The sequence below is a fragment of the Podarcis gaigeae genome (genome assembly GCF_964106915.1).
Source record: "Podarcis gaigeae genome assembly, chromosome: 3".
Classification (NCBI taxonomy): Eukaryota; Metazoa; Chordata; class Lepidosauria; order Squamata; family Lacertidae; genus Podarcis; species Podarcis gaigeae.
The window spans coordinates 92,084,412-92,102,635 of NC_139680.1; the positions used below are offsets into that span (position 1 = coordinate 92,084,412).

Sequence of the window (18,224 nt, forward strand, 5' to 3'; positions counted from 1 at the left end):
TCTTACCTTTTTGGCCACGTTAATGTTCTGGCTGGCCTGAAAATCGAAAGAAAAATAATCTTAGATAAATAACATATATACCAATGCCCAATAATTTCCCTCCCCTCAACCTGTTTATAGAGATCAGCAAGAGGCAGTGAAGGGATTAAACTAGTACAGTATGTTTGCTTTTCAAGGATCTATACTGTGATAGTATTTTGATGCAGATATATCCGATGTACTTTGTCATTAAGAGCTTGCAAAACCAAGGCAAATTTTACAAGTAAAATAGAAAATTGGGAGGGGGGGCATGATCCACAGCACTTCCTTTCCTTTCTACAGAATGTATTCTGGAAACGTTTCCCAAGTCGATTTCCAAAGTCAAGCTCACACCTAAGACACTCTATACAACACTGTTTTTCTTGGCTAACAGGAAAGAAACAAATAGGAAATTAAAAACCTCTATTCTTAGATCGTTTAAAAGCAGTTTGCTTTTAAACTGATATATATTAAATATGAAAATATTTCATGTACACACCAAAATGCAATACACATTATCTTTACTTGGACCCCTAAGTACAAATATGCCAATATTATTTTAGTAAGAGAACGTGGCTAAGAGTTCTGAGCTGTTTGCTCCAAACAAACAAACAAACAAACAAACAAACAAACAAACAGAGGTCATGCTCTGATTTAGAAAAAGCAATTCAAGTTTTGGTTTCCAAACTCTAATCAGATGACTAAAAAAAGGGCCTCTTGGGAAAGCTGAAAATCCTCTGAAAAATGCCAGATAAATGGACATGACAAACATAACAAACAGATGTTCAGAAATAACTTAAGCCAAGGCTTCAGGTAAAAAACAAACGTTACTTCACATTGAAGGTCAACTCTAAAAGGTGCTTCTGTTTGCTCCTAAGCTACTGACTTGGTGGATAGTTTTTTTCAAGATAAGTTCATTTGTAGGAAGGTATAATGTTTCTAGTTTTGAAAGAAGACAGTTTTCAAAATTGCTATATGATAATGCTATTTATGAAACCATGAAAAGCAACTATGAATTCAAAGGCCATCACAATCGACATAGTGGCCCACGTTTGACAATGCAACCAACAGCAGTGTGTTCTTAAACACATGTGCCTCAGTCTTATGCACTCCATCTTCTTCAGTCCTTAATATACACATTTCTCCAATATGTAACAGAAAATGCCTACACTTGGATCTAGGGCAAAGAACGTTGGGACCTACTCATGCTTTATCACTGCTTTAATTAGGCATTCTATAGAATTCATTATACTGCTACGTTGTACCAAGCCCTGCTTGGAATGAACTTTTTGATAACATTTGGATAATGCGTGGATAAATTACATTAATCCACACTCTCATGAGGAGTCAGGAATGTTTCCCCTTCTCCACAAAGCAGTTGGGGAAGGTGTTCTTGACAAACCAAACTGGAGCATAAAAAAGACCTTTTAAAACTCTGCATATCATCCATTAACGTAGCAGGGAAATTCTATTTTGCTATGCCTTTCTACGTTTTAGCATAACAGAAAAGACCGTTGAAGTCAAAGATGGATAATGTTCCTAACCAACATAATAAAGTCGTCATAAAACAGCTGCAACGTATTGGTTACAGTGCAGGGCTTCATTTTGGTGCACAGCTTTTTTAATGCATACTTTTGGAAACAAAACAGTTTGATAGCAGGTGTGACCTTTAACATTTCAGACTTGAAGGACTTAATCATCGCTTTTGTGCAGCTCAAATATGCTTAAAGCCACTGAGTTGGTAGAAAAGGGAACGTAGATGCAAGCTGGGATCTCTCCAGAACAATTTTGGGCATATCCATCGGCCTGCACAGATCCTGTGTGTGTGTGTGTGTGTGTGTGTGTGTGTGTGTGTGTGTGTGTTAAACACTTTCAGCATGCCATGTCACCAAAAGCTTCTCAAACTCCTTAAACTTTTTTTTTTTTAAAACAGTGGCTTGCTTTAAAGTATTGCAGGGAAAGGTAAGGGTGGTCCTACTTTTTGAAAACAAAATGCTGCGCTGCAATTATTTGGATTCATGTCCTTGTTTCCCAGAAAGATGTTGTGTGAATTATTTTTAAACGCTAACTCAAATAAAGTCATACTCAGCATAGGCCCACTGAAATCAGTGGACTTAAGTCCATTCGTTTCAGAGGGTCTCCTCCAAGTATGACATAAGAAATAAATACTGGCATATAGATACTCACTGATAGCTTATGTTCTCTGAAGAAATTAATTTGTTTTGCTCAAGAACAGAATTCGGGTCTCTGGGCTCTGCTTAATAAACTAACTCTCTAAATCGTATACTATGGAGAGAGTTCAAGGTTAAGTTAGTAAACCAACTCAACTTTCAGAATGATGAGAGAGAAGACTGCTTTGGCAAAACTACTGCCATCATTTTCAAGATGAAGCAGAAAGGGAAATTGTATTATTTGCAAAGTTCAAAAATCAATTTGAGGGAAATCCATCCAATAAACATTAGATAGTCACCAGGGCTAGCTGGCTGAATTAGTCCTACTTGGGCCAGCGAGGAGGCCAGGAGAGAATTAGCTATGGGGTCCTAGAGCAGGTAATCTTCATAAAAGGGGAGGGGGAGGAAAGAGAAGGGGAAATAAAAGATCAGGCTGAATTCAAATTAAAGGCCAGGCAGAATAACTCTGTCTTACAGGCCCGGCGAAGAGGTTATATCCTGAAGGGCCCTAATCTCCTGGGACAGAGCATTCCACCAGGTCGGAGCCATCACTGAAAAGGTCCTGGCCCTGGTGGAGGATAGTCTGACTTCCTTAGGGTCCGGGAGCTCTAAACTATGGTTATTCAAAGACCTTAAGATCCTCTGCGGGGCATACCAGGAGAGGCGGTCCCGTAAATACGAGGGCCCTAAGCCACATATTGTAAATATAGGGGACATGAAAGCAAGTATAAACACTTACCTGGGGTAGTATAAACATGATAATGTTAAATGATGCTTTCTTCCCTTACCTTCCAACTTTTGAGAGTACACATTCACAGGTTCAAGTGTTATTTTATATGGCTCCACTACTATATATATAATTTAAGTCATGAGTGCATATTAAGCTGATCCATGAACTTTAAGTGCTTACAGTTCAAAACAGATGATGATTGAAGGATGTTGGCATTCTGACAAATGTAATCTCTAAATGTATACAGTGCCACAGTTAAAGCTTCATATGCTTGGCTAGTAGTTCTGAGAAAAAGCATCCAATTGTATTTCGCCCCCAGCTCTGCCTAAAGATGGACATGACTTTTCTCCTCACATTGTGTCTTGTCACTCATAAATAGGCCTGTATTTCTTCAAGGTTCTACTGCTTGGGTTCAAGTATACATAGAGCACAAAACTGGTACAGGATGCTGTAGCTTGCTAAATAATGGGTGATTGGGGTGCATATTAAGAGAAGCTTTCCTGTCAGTCATGTTGGCTTCAAATGATTTCTAACTTTGTCTTTTGCTACAGTATGTTGAAGTCAGTGAGAGTAATGGAAATCCAAAATAAATGGTTATAATTGAAGCTTTATATTTAGATGGGGAGGGGGATTTGCAGCCTAATTACGGTGTCGTGTTGGAAAGAGGTGGTTTGGGGAGTGCCAACGCTATTATATTCTATCGTTAACAATGGCGTTCTGCAATAGTTGCTAGTTCTTTTACATTTCCTTAAGCACAACACTGTGGTTCACATTGCACCAGTGTTCATCAATATGATTAATTGGTTCAAAATGAGTTTCTAGCTAAGAGATAGCATATCAAGACAAACCCCCTGGACGGTTAAGTCCAGTCAAAGGCGACTATGGGGATGCAGTGCTCATCTTGCTTTTAGGCCAAGGGAGACAGTGTTTGTCCACAGACAACTTTCCAGGTCATGTGGCCAGCATGACTAAACCGCTTCTGGCGCAATGGGACACAGTGCCGGAAACCAGAGTGCACGGAAATGCCATATACCTTCCCGCCACAGTGGTACCTATTTATCTACTTGCACTGGCTTGCTTTTGAACTGCTAGATAGGCAGGAGTTGGGACACAGCAACAGGAGCTCACCCCATTGTGCAGATTCGAACTGCCAACCTTCTGATCGGCAAGCCCAAGAGGCTCAGTGGTTTAGACCACCGCGCCACAGCATGGAAGAAGGAAATCTTGCTGTAATTAAAGAAAAGTAGCTCTCATTATGACTTTAAATTTTGGAGCAGAGGGAGCCTGACTCGCACCAAGTGGGCAATATCAACTGCGGGAAAGTTACAGGGAAAAGGTCTATGCATACTGAACAGCACTCTCATTTTCACCCAATAAAAACAATGGAAAAACTCAAGACAAATGTGTATCAAAGTTGTCACGCCACCACCAAGTGCCTTTCATTGTCAATTTGATCCTGCCACTCTGTCTTTCAATATCATTGCAAACTCCCTGATTTTCATGTTATTTCTTACAATTTGCCTGCCACTATGCTAACAGAAAACCACCAGAGCAGTCAAATATATAGTGAAACGTGACTACAGTAGCTTAATCTAGAAACTGGTACATTGGTTGTGCTAGTGAAAATGCTGTCCCCATATGCTGAGATTTGTATCTTAGAACAGCTTGCATTGCCTTTAGCCTTACCTAAGATTTTACAGTACTAACGTTCCCTTCCCTGTATCATATTTGGGTAATGGGTCTGCATTCTTTACTCTCTTAAGAGACTGATGGTTAAACCAGATCCCCTTTCCGCACCCCCTCCCTAGCACTGAAGCTAAATGTTTGAGATCTATGCATTACTTTATCATCCAAACAGACTGTTACAAAGTCCTGGCAGCCTTTGAACACTAGGGCTATTCGTCTCTGGCATGAAAATCAAAGGAACTGACTATAAATGGATGAGGTCTTGCTGGGATCCAAAATGGTGCTTAAGCTTTGGATTTTGGAACAAATGGAATTTACTAGAAATGATTTACAGATCGCCGTTTTTCCAGCTGTCACTACCTTTCATTTAAAAAGAAGAAGGCAAAAATGAGATACTGCATTTCAAAGGATTGTGCATCTTTATTTTTCCTTGAGAATCGCCCATTGCAATTATTTTTTCTGACATTCTCTGTCTTCAGTTTTGGAACCAGCAGGACCATTTCAAACATTACCTTTTCCTACACAAAGATGCAAAGTGCATTACTTTGGCATGGATGCATAATGCCCTGAATGTCCAGAATTGGCCTCCACAGTCACTTACGGGCTCATTGTTAAAACCGTGTTTATGGAAGACAATCTTACTCGGCTACAAGTGATCGCCAAAGAAGAAGGTGATTTTATTTTTATTTAATATATATATATATATGGTATTTCAAGATAGGTAACAACTATTTAAAATAAGGTAAGGCCAGGTAAAAGTAATTAGAACTGCCAATATCCCTCACATCTATCCCAGCACAGGACTTATACGTCAAATGCTTGGCAGAAGAGGAAGGTGTTCGTCTTTTTACTTGCAACTTTTCCACCTCCTCAACTGCTTTTCCCTCTAGCAATTACAGGTGCACATTTGTGAGAGTAAATGCACACATCTGGAAGCCTACAGGAGGGAAGCAGCCAGAGTAGAAAGCAAGGGCCCTTTTGGCTCTTATCTCCTCCAAATCAACCCTGCTCAAGTCTGCTTTACCCTAACAGACATGGCAATAACACTTTTTGGTGCACACATTTCTGCATATAATGTTCTCCCCCAACCCCACTTTCAGGCCTCTCATGAAAAGATACAGTTTGCTGGGTTAGCTAAATAAAAGGTTCTGAAATATTCAAAGACAATAAAAGTTTAATATCACTGTGAGTCACAATTTGAGAACAGGCCAACATCTAATTTGGAGCAGGCATTTTACTACTAAATACTTCATAAGATGAAATTCTTTTGTGCTGCCTTCTCCACATCCCTTCCATAACCGAAATGAAATTGAATAATAGTTGGCCTAAATGATGACCAAGTGGCTTTCAGCAGCATTTTTGGCACATAGTTGCTTCCATAACATACTTTATTTGTATGCTTTCATTACACCTATTTCAAGCAGCATCACAAGGTCAAGGTCACTAATATCTTTGAGAGGAAACTGAAACGATTCAGCAAAAATCACACAAGACAACAGACTCCTCCAAAACTGCACAAGAGGAGAGACATGCATGATTATAGTTGCTCATTAAAAATACTAATTAATTCTCTCTTTACTGTATCCAAACTACAGTTTTGAAAAGCTGCGTGTTTCCTAGTATCCCTTAAAAGTTTTTCTTATGATGCAGAGACCTTTCAAATGATAACACATGCACTTACACAGAAATCCTCACGATATTTGTGAAAACATGCCAAATATTACAAATGTTTGTCATAGCATCTAAGGCTTTCCAAAGGCTACTCATGCATTATGGATCAGCGAGGGGTGGGGGTGGTTTGATGTATTTATACACATATTTTTATCCCATATTTTTCTAGTGCTCATGCACCTAACAATTAAAAACACAATATAAAAACCGAGGCAATATAACAAATCAGATAGGTACACAGCAGACAAACCAAAAGCATCAGATAATTTTTTTAAAAAGCCTGCTTAAACAGAAAGATTTTGACCATAGAGTAAACCACCACAGAGGAGACCAACCAAGCCTTATGGAGCAAAGAGTTCACATATTTTAGATGCAGCCACAAAGGTCTTTCTTCCATCCCCACCAGTCGAGGCTCCATAGTTGGAACATAGAGAAGGGGCCCCTCTGTAAGAGCTTAGGGAATGGAAAGGGTCGTGTTGGATGTGGTGATTTGCAAGGTCACCTGGATCCAAGGCAGGGGTCGCCAACCTTTTTGGATCATTTCAAATTTTGAGAGTGTGTTTGGGGCACCAGTCACGTAACAGCTGTTGGTGTGTGTGTGTGTGTGTGTGTGTGTGTGTGTGAGAGAGAGAGAGAGAGAGAGAGAGAGAGAGAGAGAGAGAGAGAGAGAGAGAGAGAGAGAGTGTTATGTGTGTGGTACAACACAAAATTAGAGAGGCAGCCACCCCTGGCAGCCTTATGTGAAACCATAGGAAGTCAGCTATGCCCTACTGGTCCCAATTGTGGAGACCATGATCACAACTCACTCACTGTTATCATTGCTATCTAATAGCAACAGGCCACATTCCTAAGTGCCAGGAAAAATATACAAGGTGGCCACACTACTCACTCTCATTTCACAGAAATCGGTTAAATGATACCTGCGCTTTCTGCCCCACAGCCTTCTTTTTCCAAGGGCCAGAAAAATTTTCAAAAATAAAAATTAAAGCTTAAGAGTCTGCGGCATCTGCCCAGGGGCACCAGTAAAAGCCTTTGCAGCTGTCTATGGCACCAGGCTTGCAATCCCTGACATCAGCCATTTTATAGTTTGCTGCTTTGCCTTGTCTTGGATTTTAAAATGAATCAAGTAGTTCAGCTTTGGAACATTGCTATTTAAGAGATGGAATTTAGAAACAGCCTGAAGGGTGTTAGCTAAATCTGTACCTTGTACAAAGCAACTCCCCTACAAACACACACATCTTTAAAAGAGTTTGCAATCCTAATTTTGGACGTTTTGCTCTTTGGGCCTAAGTCAACAAAACCATCGTAAAGTAGTATTCCTGCTCTCCAAACATATCTGAATGACTTAGATGTCACCTAGGTCATTTGGAAAATTTGGGTTGTGCTGTATTTGCTCATATAATTATATATTCCTTCCTCTTTTTCTACTGCTATTTCTCAGTTTTCATAGGAACTGGGAGTCCAGCATCAACATTAAGGAGATCTAGATTCTACTAGTAGATTTCACCAAGCATGTGCAATGCTTAGCCACAAGCTGTATAAAACAAGTCTCTTGCTTATATATCCAGTAATGGGGGTTGACTCACTCCTGACACACCTAGTTATTAAATTTCTTTAGCTAGTTTAGACACTTACTTTCTTTGCTTAGGGAAAAACCCTCTATATTTCTTTTAATCTGGTGTCTTCATTAAAAGAAAAGTGAAAGAAAGATTTGAGGCTACGTCCAAAGAAAATGCCAGTTAGTTCAGTATTTGATTTTATGTGTGGGGAAAGAACCAAAATAAAATAAAATAAAAATACAGAGAGTAACTGAACAGAAGTGGGATAAAATTTAATAGCATTAGCAGCATTAAAGTGCTTACAGTACTGAGCAGTGAAATGGAAGGGAGATTCACGTACAGAATTGTTTTTAATCTTTTAAAGCAAAAGTTAAAAGATTTAGAGAATTTAACTACCAGATACAAAATACAGTAGTGCTTATTTACATTTCTGTGCCATTCCAAAAGGCTTGGGACAAAGAGAACTAGAGTAGATTGGCATTATCATGTCATATAGCGCATATACTCTTGTGGGAAAGGAGAACCATGTACTTCTCCACATGTACTTACAACCAAAATTTGGGCCTGCTTCTCAGATGATAAATCTGTGTCTAGACGGAATCACTTGAAAATAGAGGTGGAGGCTCATGGGACGGATAGATGCGACAAGTTCTTGCACACAGATGTCAGGGAAAATGGTGCTAGCCTGCCTCCCCACCTCCAATATGATTTCTATGTATAGTAAACTCAAGGTAGCACTGTGCAAATCTAACTGCTGAAGTGTGAGCAACAAGCCAACTGCATGTTTGAGTAGCAAACACTAACATTTCAAACTGTGATGCTGCTGTAAAGTTTGTACTTGCTTGGTACAATATACAGATCTGTCCACCTTATAGTACTCAAATGCTGTTATCCATCTATCTCGGGAGATAATGGAGACAATTTCAGGAGAAAATGGACAACTCCCTTTGGGAGTGAGGTCAAGCACTCAAATGTATAACAAATCAAAATGTTGCTTCCCTGAGAAATTATCCGTGACTCAGAATGTCATATAAGGCAGCACATACGCACAAGGTAGTGATGTATGGAAGTGAGAGCTGGACCATAAAGAAGGCTGATCGCCGAAGAATTGATGCTTTTGAATTCTGGTGCTGGAGGAGACTCTTGAGAGTCCCATGGACTGCAAGAAGAACAAACCTATCCATTCTTAAGGAAATCAGCCCTGAGTGCTCACTGGAAGGACAGATCATGAAGCTGAGGCTCCAATACTTTGGCCACCTCATGAGAAGAGAAGACTCCCTGGAAAAGTCCCTGATGTTGGGAAAGATGGAGGGCACAAGGATAAGGGGACAACAGAGGACGAGATGGTTGGACAGTGTTCTCTTTTTTTAAAAAATAAATAAATAATATTTATTACTTTTAAAACTTACAAGAAAGAAAAAGAAAAGAAAAAAGACGAGAAGAGAAAAAACGAAAGAGAGAAAAACAGACAATACAATACAATATAAACAGTACAAAACACAACCTTAACACACTAAATTAAACAAAACAAAACAACATTTTAAAAAACATACATCATACCATTTCATTACTCTATCTTTCATTCCCTTGTTTCATTGACCTCCTCTCACCTCCCTTTTTGTATTCCACTTCTGTTAATTGTTTCAGCAATTCCTTTCCATCTTTCTCTATTTTTTGTCATATAAATATCTTAACATATTTTTAACCTTCTTTTCCATTAATGCTAAAGTACTTATTTATGCTTAACTCCTTATAACATTTCTACTAAAGCCATAACATTTCATTCCAACAATTTTTCTAACACTCATTAATTATACAGTATTTCTATATATAAACTTTAAACTTTTCCAATCTTCTTCCACCATCTCTTCTCCCTGGTCTCGGATTCTGCCAGTCATTTCCGTCGATTCCATATAGTTCATCAACCTGGAGATCTTCTGTCCGAGGCTCTTAACTCTTTTCCAAGTCCCTTCTGCAGGTCTTCTTCATATTCTTTAATGCTGAAGAACAAATCTCGGGGAGACTCCGACCTAGCAATGCTTTTATCCGTTCTCGACAGGTCAGCCAACTCTCCATAGTTAAAACTAAGGTCCATATAATATTTCAGGACATGTTTCAAAGTTCCTCCAAATCCAAAGGCCCCCACAACTCCAATCACCTCCTGACCCAAATCCAGGACCCAAAGGTCAGTGAATCCCTGCATAAAAGGGTCTATCCAACTGGATAGTGTTCTCGAAACTACCAGCATGAGTTTGACCAAACTGTGGGAGGCAGTGGAAGACTGCCTGGCGTGCTCTGATCCATGGGGGCACGAAGAGTCGGACACGACTAAACAACAACAACAGGCACAAGGTATGCTTTTAGTACAGTTGTTTCTTTTCATCCACAGAAAAGAACCAAGAAAATGCCCCCAAAGGATTTTTTAAACTACTCCAGGGACATGCTAGAGAAGCCCCCAAGTCAATAGGGATGGGCGATGCCAGCTTTTCAACATTGTGGTATATCACCAGCCAAACATCGCGGTCTGGCGATATACCGTGATGTTGGGGGGGAAAGCTGCATTGGCCCCAGCTTGCGAGGCGCCAGGAGAAATTGCCGAAGCTCTCACCATGGGAGCCGAGGTAGTTTTGCCCCAGCAGCTACTGGGAGCCTGGGACAAGGCAACTTGTTTGTACGGTTCAGCTGTGGCACGGGAGGGTGGAAAGAAAACAAGGCCATGTTTGACATGATAGAAAGGGAGTGAATGAGTTGCGTTACAGATAAGAACGCATATTGGAGCCATCAGGAGATGGGAGAATGCAACAAATCATGCTACAGAAGCTTCAAAGAGAATGGAAGATTGAGCACTTATGCATAGCTGGTGGTGTAAAACAGGGTAGTAACAAAGGGGACTAACAGCATATCTAATTAAGTCAGCATGGTTGAAATAATGCTTTAATTAGTCAGTGTTGCTGAAATGATGCTTTGAGACTGTGCTGAACTAACAGTAAAGAGGGGGGTGGGTTTGGTGATTTTACGTTGCTGTTACCTATGCTTGCATTGCGTTTGAATCCTTTGCAGCGACTTCTGCACTGGAGTTGCCACCTTGCACGTGCAAAATGAATGTTTTTGATTTACTACTGTGTTATTATTGACCTCCAGCAAGGAAACCTAGTTATTTCCCTACAGTGGAACATTTGGATCATGTCAAATCCCTATAAAGTAGGATCTGTGATTTAATGTGCAGTGGGAGGGATGGAAAAGGTTCCCAAACCTTTCCCCACCAATGTTCCTTTGTCTCCCAACATCACTTCTCCCCATTCATTTTTCTCCTGGTATGGGTTGCTTCTGGAGTCCCAGAAGAGGAACAATAGTTGGCGAATTGTGGAGTGAAATGTAGTACGAGAGAGGAGTGGAGTGTTCAGCTTTCAGGTCAACTGCCCCCCACCAAGTTCAAATCTCCTACATACATATACATTTTATTTATTACATGTATATCCCACCTTTCGTTCAAGAAGCCCCCCCTTCATTTTATCCTTGAGTAACCCTTTGAGGTAGGTTAGTCTGGGAGAATGCAAATGGCGCAAAGTTGCCCCACAAGCTTCACAGATGAGTGGGGATTCAAACTCTGGCCTGCTGCGACCATGTTTATTTTGTCCTGAAGGCAGACCCTTGTATTTTTTTAAACTACAACAAGCCAACAACAGTGGCTGGGTCCTTGCATGTTCTACTCACATTTATAGTGGAACATGATTATTTCAAGCATCATAGGAACAAATTTCATAGCGCCACTGTGTTAGAAGTTCATTTGGTAAAATGCAATTGATTTATGAGTAGTTGAAAAATTAACATGTAAACTTCTAAAATTATATGCGGTCATACTAAGAGCCTTTAAGTAAAGGAGGGCGATCAGAGGAAGTCTGGGAAGACTTGTAGATAATCCATTAGAAAGAGATAAATCCAAGATCTACAGTAAAGTAATGCCTCTGTTAGAACCAACCAAAATGTCATGAAGTCATGAGTAACCTTTCTAATTCCCAATATATATCTGAAACTATGCAAATATTTGACATTCACGTTCCATAAATAAACTTCAGAAAAATAAAAAGTCCAGCACTTGCACACATTCAAGAATGTTGAAAAGCAGACACCCTTGTTGAGTCTGGACTCCCCCTAATTATCCTGATTCTTTTAAAGAATTAGGGCCTTGCTGCCTAAGTGTTTTGAAAGCTATTCATCTATCATCCCAAAATAACTCAGCCTTTTTGTCTGTGAATTAAGATGCTCACAGTTCATTCAGTGCACATTTTGAGCACTACCAAGCATAGCTTGTTCATAACTTGCTACAAGCTTTAAAATGGACTGAAATGCTTTTCATAATTAACAGTGGGACGGAGGTATATTCTTGCTATATTAATTATCTCATTTGCACGCTACAGTTCAAAGGACTAACAGATCACTAGGTTAAGTACTGAATATTCTTCTGTTTCTTAGAAGGTGAGGGATGAAGGGCATGGGAAATGAGTTTTCAAACACTTTGTTGCTACCATTTGCAAATGCCAGATTCTAAAGGTCAAAAGACGTAACTACTCCGGGATTGTGGAGCAGAGGCCAAAGCAAGAATTTACAAAACCCTTTTGGAAACCGCAAAGAACTCTGGTTCTAAAAAGACAGTAATTACAACAAGGCCTTAGGTTGACTATGTAATGTGCTATCTTATTAAACTAAGAAAATTTAGCCTCTACAGACTGTATGTAGACATTAACTTGCCAGACATTAACTTTGAAATGGTTTTCAATACAGTGTGGTATATTTGCATAGAACCTAAGGCAATGGGGAACGCTTTAATGAAACTACAGCATATTGCTTTCATATGCACACTAAATAAGCAAAATGGGATCTGTGGAAAGATATTAATAAAGCCTGAACAAACTTTCTAAATTAATGTTGACTGTGACTAATTTATTTGAGCAAAGAGCTAGGCAGGCCTAGCAAGTGTCGCTGATGCACTGACATTCCAGAGAACCCATAGATCAGAAGTTTCTGGAGTACAAAATGTGCCATTCTGAAGGCATCAGATACCAGAAAACCTTTTCCAATTTTGTGCGGACAAGGGGAAACATAGGATTGTATCCAGTGTTGCCATTACACCTGTGCAAAGGAACTTCCCTCTCATCTCTCTGCTGGAACTCCTTGTGCACCCTCAAAATCTGCTGCAGAGGGTTGCAGGATTCTCTGGAGTGGTTTTGGGGCACATGTGGAGAGGATGGGGTAGGCAACCTAAGGCCTGTGGGCCGGGTGCAGCCCAATCGCCTTCTCAATCCGGCCCGCATATGGTCCGAGAATCAGCTTGTTTTTACAGGAGTAGAATGTGTCCTTTTATTTAAAATGCATTTCTGGGTTATTTGTGGGGTGTAGGAATTTGTTTATATATTTTTTAAAATATAGTCCGGCCCACCACATGGTCTGAGGCAGGGGTCTGCAACCTTTAAGACAAAAAGAGCCACTTGGACCCGTTTCCGAAGGAAAAAAAAAAGGGAGCCGCAAAACTCGTCATTATAAAAATAACTTTTTTGTCACTTTTTTATTATTTCTTTGTTTGACCCCTCAGAATTACTCCTCCTCATAGAAATAAACGTTAAATTAACAGTTTACCTTTTTGTGTGTGTGTGTTCTTCACTCCCTTCAAAACAGTGACCAGCGTACATGCCCCCTTTCAATGCAGTGACCAGCATACATGCCCCTTACAATGTACCGGGCGGGCGGGAAGGCGACGTCGGGACGGTGCGTGACTAATGCACGCACCGCCCCCATGCGATGTCACAGCCAGTACAGCGCCCACCACAGTGGGGAGTGTCGGGGCGCACAATGTGCCTCCTCCCCTCGCTAGTATCCGCCCCGGAGCCGCGGCAAAGTTGTAAAAGAGCCACATGCGGCTCCGGAGCCGCAGGTTGCTGACCCCTGGTCTGAGGGATGGTGGACCGGCCCACGGCTGGAAAGTGTTGCTGACCCCTGATCCACAGCATCATTGGAGAGGGGCACCGGCACCTGGGCTCCAGTGGGTGAGCCCGCCCTGCCCCCAGCACACTGCATCCCGTGGCGTGTGTGCCCACCCAGGGCAGAAAACAGGGCAGCAAACACAATGTCCCTGCTGTCTATTACTCCGTAATATAACAAAGCAAAAAAGTTAGTGAGTTATTGATATCAAGCTCTATAGTGTCAGCTTCTCTTTTAGAAACAAAACCGACTACATTCATTTGAAATGTTGAAACCAATCTGAGTGTACACAGTTATTTCAAATTCATTAGAGTTTCTGTAATTCAAAGGTAAATACTATGCCAAATTCAATTCAGCTGAAAAACAGCAAAAGCAATTCCTCACTTTTTAAAAACTGATTTAGAACACGAAGAATCAACACTTCATTCTTTTAATGTTAGGTCACTGACAAATGCTAAGCTCCAGGCGGCTTGAAAAACCTGCTATGACCTGCTGTGCCAAACTGGTTACTTGGCAAGTCTCAATTTTTCGTTAAATTTGTAGAGAGATCTTTCCTCTGTAATAATATTGGTTCCCCCCTACATTTTCAATTCCCAATTAAAGTTAACAATGTGGAGATATACAGTAATGAAAGCTGCTTTCATTATACACTAAATTTAATTAATGTGTCATACAAAAATGAAAGGACACCTGCATTTAATATTACACTGTCAGAACATGCACACTGCAGTGCTGAACGACTTCCAACTAGGGCTGTTTTACACACTTTTTGTTTTAATTACCTTCCCAACTTTTGGACAAAACTGAGGTCCGTATGCTCTATGCAGGGCAATGTGCACATTTAAAAATAGAAATAAACAAAAGCCCCTTACATTATTTCTATGTAAGAATATCATTTTTGTGTGTGGAATAGATCTAAGGCAATAGGGAAAAGTCAATTTCATGTCCATTTTTGAAAAATAGCACCATTTAATAAATTTGAGGTTTAAAAATAAGAGAAGATAAGGATATTTACAGAACACACAATATTCAACTTCCAAACCAAGGATGCTTAATTTAACTTTAACTTACATGGGGGGGAGGGCGCTACCAGAAAAGTAGATTTGATTCCGTCTTCATACTAAAAGAAAGCCAAGCAGGCTGGGTATAGAGAAGAACAGAAATTGAGATATAGGAGAGCTGGCCAAAGTGCCAGAGAAAGTTTGAAAAGGCTATAAAAGGTAAAGGTAAAGGTACCCCTGCCCGTACGGGCCAGTCTTGACAGACTCTGGGGTTGTGCGCCCATCTCACTCAAGAGGCCAGGGGCCAGCGCTGTCCGGAGACACTTCCGGGTCACGTGGCCAGCGTGACATCGCTGCTCTGGCGAGCCAGAGCCGCACACGGAAACGCCGTTTACCTTCCCGCCAGTAAGCGGTCCCTATTTATCTACTTGCACCCGGAGGTGCTTTCGAACTGCTAGGTTGGCAGGCGCTGGGACCGAGCAGCGGGAGCGCACCCCGCCGCAGGGATTCGAACCGCCGACCTTTCGATCGGCAAGTCCTAGGTGCTGAGGCTTTAACCCACAGCGCCACCTGCGTCCACTGAAAAGGCTATGCTAGCACCCAATTATGAAATATCTAAGTAGGTGGCAGAGCCAGATGCCACAATGTAATGTTGGTTTGGGCTGGACCACTAAAAGAATTGGGCAGATGGATCAGAGCCTGCTGCTCAGTTCTGGTGCACCGTCTAAAGAGGAATCAAGTATTCTGCTCAAAGAACTTTCCAGTAATGTCCACAATGGAGATAAAATTCTGACATTACGTATTTCGTGTATATTTTCTTACAGAGCTCATTCCAAAAACACCCTATACCTAGTTCATGTGGGGATCAATGTGCTGTCCATTTTGGTTATGAAAATGCCATTTCCTACCAATACCAAGTGTTTGTTTGTTTTGTTTTGAAACCTCTTTAGGATCATCATACTAAAGAGTACAAAGAATCAAAAAGCCCAAGTTAAAATCCACAGATCACAATCCTTGTAAACACTGATCTAACTGCATTTAGTTTAGCTCAACTGTTGGGATTCGAAAAGGGTATGACATGACAGATGTTGCTGAAGAACAACAATTCTCATTACAATTTTATATTCTGTGTATTTTAACCAACGCCAAGAGATCGTATGAGACAACTAATTGTAAGCTAGTCAAGAGAAAAACCTCCACCTTGCAGTAATCTGAAAGATACATATATGCAGAGAGACACAGCTTGCCTACTGTCCTGGTCAGATGTTCAACTTGATTTGTCTTCAGCCACACCATAAGATATTACATATATATGATTAACAATGAAATACTGTGTGTCTACTCAGAAGCAAGTCCCACTGAGTTACCCAAGTTGGTATAGAACTGCATCCTACCACTGTTTTTCTACCAAATAATGTACCCCCTGGGAAATGTGTGGTAAAGATGAGTGCTTTCCAAGAACCAGGGTTTCGGGTACCTAGGTTCCCGAGTGGCTTGGCTCCTGAACAAATTGGCTCCCGCACGTCGCAAACCTGGAAATAAGTGTTCCAGTTTGTGAATGTTTTTGGGAAGCCAAACGTCTATTTTGGCTGTCGGCATTGTTTCCGGGGCCAATCAGAAGCCGCGCCTTGGTTTCCAAACGTTGTGGAAGTCGAATGGACTTCAAGAACGGATTGAGTTCGGGAAACCAGGCACCACAGGAAGGAGACATCAAAAAGTATATGTAATAACAAGTCACAAAATGGCATGTCTTAATGTGAAAATATTTGAGATAGAAATAGTTTTAGATCATGTGTAGCAGATGTTGGGGTGGTAAGTAATAAAATACTATTTTTGTAGTGAAAGAATATGCTGCATTGACTTTATTACTACAAAATTTAGTAACTTCAGAATTGATGCACATTTTAAAACTGAAAATGGATTGCACTTGGATTATTCCAAGATGATTAAACTTGACTTACCGACACAAAAGAAGGTTTCATACATAAATGAGTGCGCTTCACCCAGACAATTATGTAGTCTGTAGGGTTAACATTCTGATTTTTTTTGTTTTATTCTTTAAACGGCTTTGTTTTACTACAATCAAGCATTGTGAGATAAACAAATAGTGATCCTTATTATCCCTGTTCAGAAGGGCACCAACAATCCCAACCAACTAACTTGGGTCAGTTTGGAATTCTGCTACCCCTAACATCCTGCCAATCAATCATTAAGACTTACAATTTTTGGATATGCCATGCCTTATGTAAGGTATATAAAATAACCAAACCTTCTTTATCTTTAATTCAACATGGGCTATTGGAGCATAAGTTTGCAACTACTTCTAGATGAAACATGTCTGATGCACTAGGACTATAGTGGGAAGGATTTAGCTCACTATAGGCTTGCTTTAAAACCTTTTATCTACATTGTGAAACAAGTAAAGTATATAAAAATAACAATTCAGATACTATAGGAAAGAGCCACTGTCCTCCTAGTGGTGCAGCAATAAAACAGCTAGCATATTTGCAAAGCTATATGGTTCTATATGGTTTCAAATTGGATGGGGGACCATATGTTGAGATTCCTGCATTGCAGGGGGTTGGACTAGATGACCCTTGTAATCCCTTCCAACTCTACAATTCAAATATACTTACCGTATATTGGCTATATGTTGTTGCACAGGCTGATGCTGAAAATGTTCAGGCCACTGATGATGTAGGCAGAATGAGGGCGAGGACTGAAGACAGCAGGCAGTCTGATACAAGGGTGTATGTTTTTGGCAAGCGGATGCTGAATATTCTGTATGAAGGTTTGGGCAGCAGGAAGTTAATGGAGATGGCGCCGCATTGCCAGACAGTGAAAGGCATTCTTGCTGATTACAATGGTGATTTAGAGGCTGATGATGGTATGGGCAAGGGCGACAACACTGTGATAATACCTGTGGAGTTCTTTGGTCATCTACAGGCAGAAACGATGGTTTTAGCATGCCATTAAGTTGAAGGCACCCATTTGCACTCACTTTTCTTCTTGTGGTTTCCTTAGATGGGAGGTTTTGGACGGCAACATTGCCATCACTGGTTGCAAGGAGATCAGGACTAGTTGCATTGGACGGGATGTTACCATTGCTCAGAACGACAAAGTCATTGCTCCCATTGCTTGTAGCCATGCTCCAAAGTTCTGGTGGTCTGAAATGCTTCTAGAAGGGAGAAAAAGAAAGAAAAAGTTAAAAATGAAAAAGGCACAATTTTGTCAATAACATATTGGTCTCAGTGTTCTATATGATCTGCTGAATAAAAAGAAACCTGGATTAAGGATGCATCTGTACAGTTACAATTAGGGCTGGGCGATAGCTGGTTTTCACCATCACGATATATCGCCAGCTAAACATCGCGGTATACCAATATATCACAACGCCTAAAATAAGGATGGA

General features: G+C 40.6%; 1 protein-coding gene across 3 annotated transcripts in view; it reads right to left on the reverse strand.

The window, feature by feature from the left end:
- DISP1 (dispatched RND transporter family member 1) overlaps window positions 1-18,224 on the reverse strand; it is an 86,029-nt gene that overhangs the window by 18,623 nt on the left and 49,182 nt on the right. For 2 of the 3 annotated variants that reach the window (XM_083733070.1, XM_083733071.1), the window contains exons 2-3: window positions 17,449-17,990; window positions 7-36 (exon numbers count right to left, since the gene is read on the reverse strand). In XM_083733070.1, the coding sequence (XP_083589196.1) occupies window positions 7-36; window positions 17,449-17,990 (572 nt within the window). The remainder of the gene's footprint in view (window positions 1-6; window positions 37-17,448; window positions 17,991-18,224) is intronic. The other variant, XM_083733072.1, reaches the window with a different exon arrangement.